At 42.0% G+C, this 9,678-nt stretch overlaps 1 protein-coding gene across 1 annotated transcript; it reads left to right on the top strand.

Annotated features, from left to right (window-relative positions):
• The first annotated feature begins 4,806 nt into the window (after positions 1-4,806).
• SCRG1 (stimulator of chondrogenesis 1) lies at positions 4,807-8,986 on the top strand. Its single transcript, XM_075265788.1, has 2 exons — positions 4,807-5,045; positions 8,932-8,986. Exons 1-2 carry the CDS (start codon positions 4,810-4,812, stop codon positions 8,984-8,986), a joined length of 291 nt encoding a protein of 96 aa, XP_075121889.1. The 5' UTR covers positions 4,807-4,809.
• Positions 8,987-9,678: the final 692 nt, after the last annotated feature.

Here is a 9,678-nt window from a genome sequence, read left to right as displayed (position 1 = left end):
CTGCTTTGTTTGGCTGCTATCTTAATTTATTCTCTTCATTGTTTACACTTAGTTTCTATGGCCAAGGGGATTATCTGCTCATTTCCCAAGTGGCCTGGCTCCCTGCTCTCAGGGGGAGAGGGAGGGGCTGAGTGCTCAGCAGCAGCTCTGAGCTGTGTATGTCTGACAAGTAATGGAGCTCCTCAGATAGGTGAAGGGGGAGGTGAGAGCTCCTGCATTTCTGATTCTAGTTTAATTGAATTTGGCTGATAAGGGCTGAGATAAGGAGTCCGATACCTCTGTATGTAATGCAAGCTGTCTCAAATACAGCTCTGCTACATCAGCTTCTACATCAGCTTCATATTGTGGTAATGCATTTACAACCAATCCCTCATTACTGACTGCAAACATAGCAGATAGCAGAGCAAGTGAAACCCTGCCCACCAATGTGCCAAGAAAACCAGAAAGTGAACAGAGCACACAGCCTGCAGGTTGGTGAACAAGGGTTATGGGAATACCCCTTTAAGAAAGGCTATTCGTCTCCTACCTTTCGTTGTCTTCTCCGTGCCCCCATTTGCCTACAATCCTGGTTCTTGTCGGTATGCAAATTAACTCTCTCGCAGCACTGGGGGCGGGCCCCAGCACTCAGACAGCACTGGGGGCGTCCCCAATGCTGCAAGAGAACTCTCTCCAGTGCTGCCTCCATCTTTTTCAGCAGCATCATCTTCAGCCTCTTCTTCTGGCGGTGGCTTGTAACTTCTAGGCCTCGGGCCTTGGGCAGAGCAGACTGCAGGCCACAAGAAAATGGCTGCTTGTATGTGTGAACTAGAACCAGGCATGTACTTAACAGAGGGCCTGATTTCTATGGGACAGCTCTCTTTCACTCTATTGTCCTGCAGAACAAAGTACAAACCCCCAATCACCTTATCAATGCCTCCTTGCAAGACCTCTGCAGGGTACACAAAGCATTACAGAGTAGCCCGCCCATGGGCCATGAATAATGGGATCCTGTTTACGCTCCACTTTCAATGGATTGAAGTTAACTTTTTTTTTTTTTTAAACTAATCGTGATACCTCTGCAGGGAAAGCCTTATTTGATCTAATGGATAATAAACTCTTCTATGTCCAAAAAACTTACAAGATGCTGATCAAATCTGAGCCAAGTAGCTAATATACTAGAAATCTGCAGACAGTTTTTAACATACAGTATTTTGATCTGGATCTTTAGACAGGCCAGCATGGTTGTGCAGGGGTCCTGGGTTCTAGTCTGATCATAAACAATGGGACAGGTTTATTAAGATTGGCGTAGGCTTTGGCTGGCACATGGTAATAGTGATTTATGAAAGGTTTCAGGTGTGGGTTTCCATTATAACATATGGCAGAAAACTATTAGTTATAAAGAATATATCGGGTCAAGTCGTCCCTCGCCCATTCTGCCCACATAAGCGGAGCTGGTGTAAGGAAGGGCTGTGCACCACAATATCATCCCTCTAGGCCAGTTTTCTGACCGCCAGGGATTGATAAATCTCCTCCAGTGTCTGAATGGAATTTGTATGGTCTCTCTTCATTCTGGTTTTCTCTTATCCAAAAAAAAACCTCTACTGGTTAATTGGTGAAATTGCACTACTGTATGTGTTTGCTTGAGAAATTAGTTTGTAAGCCTTTGTGGAAACAGGAATTAATGCAGTAGCGTAACTAAAGTCTTATGGGCCCTGATACAATCTTTTGACCATGAGGGATTCTTGATAGTGATGGTTGCAGGTGCTAAGGAGTTTAATAAACCTTAGTGTGGCCATTAGGGTAATCTGTAGATCTCCTTGGTTTATGAGCCAGATGGAAGCTGCAATCTCAATACTGATGCCAGTGCTTATGGGCCCCCTAAGGATCCTGGGCCCAGTGCGACTGAACACTCTTGACCCCCTCAAGTTACGCCTCTGGACTGATGTGAATAGTGACAATCTGTACCACACTGCAAAATATGCTGTCACTACACATACACTGTGCAACATAAATACATGAATACACATTAGTGAGCTGCCAGATGAGATAGACTTCATCTAGTTTTCACAGTTTATAGCTGGCTATACACTTTAGAGCAGCACCTCCCCATCTTTGCTGCACGACCCACAGTTTTGGGGCACAAGTCCATCACTTTGCTCCCTGCATTGTACTGCTTGCTATCGACTGGCTCAAGGATCCAGGAAGATTAAAGCTCTAATTTTTTCTTTTAAATTCTGTTACATGTCTCCACCAAAATCTATGAAGTCCTGTGGATGTATTCATATGTCCATGTATTTAAGCTACTGTATGACAGACCCATCAAAATTGAAACGTCTTATTTTTGGCCATTTTCACAGAAGGTTCAAGTTTATGAGGGATCCATGAAAATAAGTGCCACATGGATGCAAATTGGCCATGAAAAATATTAGTCTTTCATAGCTGATTTGTATCTCAGTTGTGCGACAAAAACCTCCATGGATCCCTGTGCCAGCCGGCAGCTCAGGAATCCAGTAATGCATTTTGTCAACACTTCTTACCTGCGCCCTGTAGCACCGCCGACTTCAACTCCTTTTTACACAAACCCAAATGGAGGAGAAGGGGGAGACACTCCTAAATGATGAGTGCACTGTGTGAGGCCACTAAGGCTAAGAAGTCATTATACTGTGTAGGGTCACTAGAGTGCAAATGTAATGTTTGGGACCACTGAGGGAGTGTTATACTGTGTTGGGGCATTATATTGTGTGGGGCCACTAAGGGCACTTTTTACTGTGTAAGGCCATTAAGAGAACATTATACTGGGACATGAGCATGGTTACGGGCCTATGAATAAATTTGCCCATGAATAAAATATGAAGGGTGTGTGCAGCAGTCCTGTATGGTCCAGCACAGGTAGCATGAAATTTTTGTAAACTTTTATATTTTTGGATTTTAAAACAATAAAGATAACACAAAACTGCAGTCACATAGTAACCATTAGAAACAAAGCGAATTATAGTTCAATCCCAGTGAGCGCTAGTCTCAGTACAATAGAAAAATAGAAAAAAAAAAGCTCAATTACAGAAGTCTGACCAGTGACTCTTATTCACACACCATTCATACTGGCACTGTGGAGCTCCCACCATGGATTCACCAAAGCTCGCATACATCAAGAAATCTGTCAGTTTATAGAGAGGTAGACCCTTGTTTATCATATTGACTCAGCCTCCAACTGAAGGAGTTCTGTTCAGGACAATTATTTTCCTTGTATAGAACATTAGTAATCTATATGACCTTCTGCCATACTTGGAAAGGACTATATCAGGAATTAGCCCCAGTAGATTGACCTGAGGGAAGAATAGAGCCTTGAAGACCTAGCTTAGGAACAGTAACAGGATGGACACTGGACCCATACATCTGTAAGACAGGGCACTCCCATATCATATGGAAGTCAACACATCTGATTCAATCTCACTGGAGTCAAGTAGGCTCCATGTAGTCACATATGGGGAGATGAATCTCGTGTGGCCCTTGTCACAGGCCTGTGGCCCTACCAACCGATCCCCACTCCTGCCCATGGCTGCCTTTCCGTCCACTACAGCCCTCCATGGGGCCCCATGGTTTGCATATCACATTGATGTCAGTGATGTGCTGACCCTGTTTGTCGTCAGCAATGTGATATGAGAAGCACAAGGCTCAGTGGAGGCCTGAAGGGGAAGTGGAGACAACCATGGTCAGGAGCAGGGATCAGTAAGTAAATAGGCCACATTTACCAGAGTTACTCCAGCAGGTAACAGCCTATATATAAAAAACAAACAAAAAAAACCCACAGGGGTACTGACATTGGCCCTACCTAACAGAATCACATAAGCATTCTCTATTTCAGAAAACCTGCTCCCCATGGCTAAACTAAACTAAGAGCCCCAATGCATTAACCCCATAGTCCATCACAGTATATTGTACAGTCTGTCCTGCCTCTATAATCCACTACATAAAAAGAGCCTATCACCTGGGCCCAGCATATCAATGGATAGAGAGGCAGGAGTCACCTGAATCAAGCAGTGTTTTGCTTTTGTGAATCGGTGCCTCTGTTGCTGAGATATTGCTATTTTTGTCAACATGCAAATGAACATTTTGGAACAATGAAGGCATTGCTGCTTATCTCTTCAGAACAATGGCAATGCTCTCATTGCTCCAAAAAGCTAATTTTCAAAAATAGCAATATCTCAGCAATGGAGATGCCAGTTCACATGGGAAAATACTGCTTGATTCAAGTGACCCTACCCAATCTATCTGCAGGGCTGAGTGGACATGTGGGCTCTGGTGACAGGCTCACTTTAAGTTATACACAATCAGTGATAAATCCAGCTCACCCCTGTATCCTCCAATTTTCTCCTGGGCTGCACGGAAGAGGGCGGACTTGAACCCACGAAACCATATAGGTATACGACAGGATGGTGGATGCTAGATTTCTTCTTCTGTCGTATCACTTTAAGTTATATTTCATAATAAACCACCCAAGGGTGTAACAATATGGGTGCAGAAGTGGCAATCGCTAATGGACCCTGGAGTGTCAGGGTGTCCAATGGTGTCTTTATACAATATTAGAAGACTCCAGTATTATAGATGGCACATGTTAAGTGTACTGGGTCCCAGTTGCATCACATTATATCACCTATTGACACTAAATACAGAGAGACTTTTCACCCCAACCATGACTTTATCACTGTATGTTATATTACTCCTGCCACTTTGATTCTGTGTCTGCAATGTATAGAGTATTTCCCTTTAGTTCTAATATCTTTGTTGCTTCCTTTCCTCTGTCCACATCCACAGGACCTCCACAGTACAACAATGAAGGCTGTCCAAGTAGCACTACTATTATTTGCTGTATGGGAAATAAGTGCCAGTCCCGCTGGCCGCCTCTCCTGTTATAAGAAGATTTTAAAGGATCGAAACTGTCACAATATTCCTAAGGGAGTAGAAGATCTTTTTCCTCTGAAAGGAAACCTCCAGGACCATTTTTGGGAGGGAGCAGGATGTGAGATGGTCTGTTACTGCAATTTTAATGAACTGCTTTGCTGCCCAAAGTAAGAATTGCCCCGTCTTCTATATTTATGCTTATTTCATTCTAGCTGTATATTTTTGTGATTTAAAAGTTAGAACTCATGCATTAGTTTTCCGCAGTACAGGGACATATTCAGGTTACTTCAACATGTATAAGCAGCTATTGCAAAGCCTGCAGCAAAATCTGCTTCTCCACATTTCACTTTTAATGACCTTGTTCTTTGTAGTATATAATGCACTAATAAATATCTTAAGACATTTCTCATTGCAAAGTCACAAGCCCAGATTCATTATTTTTATTACATATATAACCACAACACATAAGAGGAATGCTGGAATGGCTATACATAGGAATGATGAGTTTTGTTCGCGTGCATAAAAATAATATGTGGGCAACATTTTGATGGTAAACACTATGTAGCCGGCTCAGTATAAGTAATTGCACATTACCTGCTCTGTCTGATTAAATAAAGAGTTGGTACTAGAAGTGAGCATCAGTCAGGCACGATCCATCACTGTGCTTCGATATTTCATACACAATTTAGATTTTATACCCAGCAGAAAAATAACATTCAAACTGGTATAGATTTTTTGAACAGTACCAGAGTCTGTATCCGAAAAATATGTGCTGTGCTGACATAAAAGGAAGCATTACTCAGGTATATTATCTATCTCTGGGTAGTAAGATACATAAATTCTCCTATTAATAATGCTCATTGTGTTCCCTGTGAGCCCCTATATTATTTTGCTTCAGTCAAAATATGCCATTACCAATCTATTCTTAAATTTCCTATTCATAAACCAGTACAATTGAAAAAGTTTCTTAAAAAGAACCTACATGCAATGTTGAAATAGCAAAAGTAAGAGCTGCAATGGCTGCGGCCTAAAGGACTCTAAGACTGTGGAGATCAATCTGCCACATTGTGGAGGATCTCGATCGTCACCCATGACTTATCAGAGACTTCCAAATCACATTCACCGAAGACAAGAACATACATACATTTTTTATATTTAGTCGAAAGCAGACAGTCTGGTGCTGAAATAATACCAACACATAGTGACCACATAACAGCTACATACTGTAGTATAATAATAGTAATGTACAAATATTAGTAGTACACATAATTGTAGTTATTAAAAGCCTCAGATGCCAGCAGTGTCAGACTGGGATGTCTAGGGCCCACCAGCGGAATTGTTTCTACGGGCCCAATGCCAGGACCCCTGCAGATCACCCGTGTGGCTACCGGTAATAACAATGCCATGCTGCTCACCCGTAGATGTGCACCACTGCACTACCTAAACCCACTTCTACACTATGTCTGGCAAAAGAGCAGCATGGCTCCTGGCCATACAATTATAGTACCCCCCAACTATGGTTGTTAAGAATATGGTGAGTGAGAAGCACATCACACAGCATAGAAACAATACTGGGATCTGCGGGGTCCTAAAAGTCTAAAAGATCAGAGGGGGTCTAACACACAAGTCCACACACAAGGCCACTGCAACTGTTTGAAGTGACAGTGGTGCATTTGCGAGTACCACCCCTTCGCCATTTACACTGCACAGATCTGTTTTATAGTGACAATGCTATGTAATTACAGCCTGTAATAATATTACATGTCTGATATAAAATAGATGGGGTGTTATGAAAATAAAATAGGGGCTCACATATTTTAATTTGCTTCACTGTAGCTCTTACATAGTATAATATGCTCCACAGTGACCCCCATACAGTACAATGCTCCACAGCAGCTCCCACACAGTATAATATGATCCATAATGACCCTGACATAGTGTAATATGCTGCTCAGTGGCCCCACACAGTATAATATGCTCCACAGTGACTCCATACATTATAATATGATCCACAATGGCCCCATACAGTATAATATGCTGCACAGTGGCCCCACACAGTACAATATGCTCCACAGTGGTACCCATACAGTATTATCTGCTCCACAATGTGCCCCACACAGTGTAATGTGCATTACAGACCCCACCACACAGTATAATGTGCTCCACAGAGGCCCCACACGGTATATATAATTTTACTAATATTTGTGAGGTTTGGCACTCGGAAGACTTATACTCAACTTACCTCACCTCTCCTGGGCATCTTTGCTCCATCCTCTTCAGTCCTCTTCTTCCTGCAACCCAGGTCTCGCACCCAAGATTTCACTGCTGTGATTGGTCCCCTGCACACAGTATTTTGTCTCATAGTGTCTTCTCCACACAGTATTATACTCCATAGTGGACCACCCACAAACTATTAAAATACTCTGGGGTCTTTTCAGAATCCAGAGTACAATGACTGGAGACCCAGGGGAGGTGACAAACATAAAAACCAGTGTTACTCACCTCTCCTGACTTCCAGCATAACTCCCTGCTGCTTTCGCCCCTCTTCAATTTCGGAAAAGACTTTGCAATGCATAATAATGCCGGCCTGACCCACGTGATGTCTTGGAAATCACTTAAAGAGGCCTGAAGACTGTAGGGAGTCATGCCAGAGTGCAGGAGAGGTGAGTAACACTGGTTTTTATGTTCGCTAACACCCCCTGGGCCATTGATCACTATACTCTGAAAAGACCCCCGAGTATAATAATATCAGTATTTGTTGAGGTTCGTATAACAAATACTCTTGCTGCAGGTCCACAGCTTCACTTACTGACAATCCCCGCTCCTGCTCACAGCCACATCCGCTTTCCTCCAGAAGGGGAAGCAGAGGTGCCATGAACAGAAGCGGTAATGGTAAGTAAATAGGGCCCTTTACCTGCTGGAGTTATGGTTTATTTAAAAAAAAACAAAAAAACAAAAAACACATCAGGGGTACACCAAATAGACCAATAGGTCAGCAAGCAAAAGAAGGTCCTTGTTGTTCTTTCCTGCATAATGATCAAGTCTCTTTTACCATAAGGCCTAGTGCATACGCCATGTTCCTCCTTTATGCCCCAGTTGAAAATCTGGTAGTAAGCAGCTGGGCATTATTCCCTTCCCCCTTGTGCCATCTACATCCTGCTAGCCCCAGGACACATCTAAACTCACTGAGACAGTGGACAGACTCAGGATCTTAATCTTAGAAATACTATACTTTCTATGACTGCTTGCAGGGCTGCCTTTATTTTATTTAATGAGCCCCTAAAGGAGACGCAAGCAATATCTGGAATATTATTTGACTTTATAATGTCACTTAGAATTTCAGAAAATAATATCATTTGCTGGATTTCATTAAAGGACAAGTCTACTTCACATAAAACATATTATATTTAATGGATTGTGGAGCTATTATACTAGTTTCTGGTTCTTTGAGCTTTTATATCCCGGCATGTTCATTTATTGGAATAGTCAATTAGCTTTGGAGTCTGACAATCTGGGGATGGTTCTAAACAAACTGCGGCTTCTTCTCCTTCTATTGTTTGATAGAACAAGAGGTAAACTATTGACCTCACAAGAACAAAGCCTAGAAATCTAGTTACTATCATAGACATATTGGAGTTGCTTTTTAATAGCCATGGTTGTAATGTAAGGAAACCAACACGTATTAAGTTAAGACGGTCTTCAGACTATATCTTCTCATGCTGCTGGCACAAAGGCTTAGTCGAGGCACCATGTTTCCCTTATACCAGCAGTTACAGTGAGGCTATTTGGCTGTGAGAGCACAACTGAAGTGCTATTATGTTCTCACAATGATGCCTCTGTTCCTTTCCCCTAAAGCATCAGCTCGTGAACATGCCCAGAGAGCAGCCAGCTTGTATTAGCTTGCTGTCTGCTATGTCCTGAAGTGCCAGAGAGTTGCCTTCACAAGCATCAACTTCAGCAGCTTTCCAATAATAAATTACATCCAGCAATACTATCCTCTTCCACGTAACATTTGTGGTTTTTTAACTCGTTCTACACTTTTTTGTTTTCTAGAGAAATTTTCTTTGGACCGAAGATTTCCTTTGTGATTCCTTGTAACAGCCACTGATAAACAAAGTCGCCTTGTGCCAAGAAGGACCCTGACTGGTGCAGAAATTGGGAAGATCTGGGAAGTGAAATACCTCTACATGTATTACTGCTTTCTGTTACCACTTCCTTCCTATACCAAAGATATCTTTTAACAATGAGAGTTTCTCATGTTATCCTGAATTTATTTGTGGCAGATAGCCTAACTGCATTATTCAATACACAGTTATGTATAGCATTACATGCACTTGGGAAAGTTTAGACCTGCTAGAGCTGAGAATTTCAGCTGGCAGAAAAACAAAAAAATCTTCCTTGTGCGATAAGTGAAGGGTGAAGTTTAGAAACTCACTGCCAAAGAATGCTATTCTCCTAAATAATTCAATAACTTTCTTGGAAGTCTCAGATTGTATCATCCAACTGTATTGAAAAAACATTCAAGCTTAAAGTTTGTTAGGTATGAAACACCTAGTCCATATATCCATTAAGATGTATATATGTATAGATTTCTTATACCTAACACTTACATATGTGGAGCTGCAAGTCATTTGCTTGACTTCCTTCTTTAAAGCTGCCTATAGCTGTCTCTTTCAGACGCCCTGGGGCAATCGATGCAACTGGATTTTCAAGGTGAATTCCTGTCTTTCCTTCAACATAAGTGCCTCTTGATGTGCAGAATTTTTACTACCTGGCAGTTGAAATATCTTTTCTTATGAC

This window comes from Leptodactylus fuscus, chromosome 1, assembly GCF_031893055.1.
Source record: "Leptodactylus fuscus isolate aLepFus1 chromosome 1, aLepFus1.hap2, whole genome shotgun sequence".
Lineage (NCBI taxonomy): Eukaryota > Metazoa > Chordata > Amphibia > Anura > Leptodactylidae > Leptodactylus > Leptodactylus fuscus.
The sequence above is the reverse complement of the archived record's forward strand: the minus strand, read 5'-3'. Positions and strand labels throughout refer to the sequence as shown.

Excerpts from the sequence above, each read along its gene's own strand:
- SCRG1 (XM_075265788.1), top strand. The coding sequence starts at position 4,810 with ATGAAGGCTGTCCAAGTAGCACTACTATTATTTGCTGTATGGGAAATA. Across the intron at positions 5,046-8,931 it reads GAACTGCTTTGCTGCCCAAA|AGAAATTTTCTTTGGACCGA; the intron begins GTAAGAATTGCC and ends TTTGTTTTCTAG.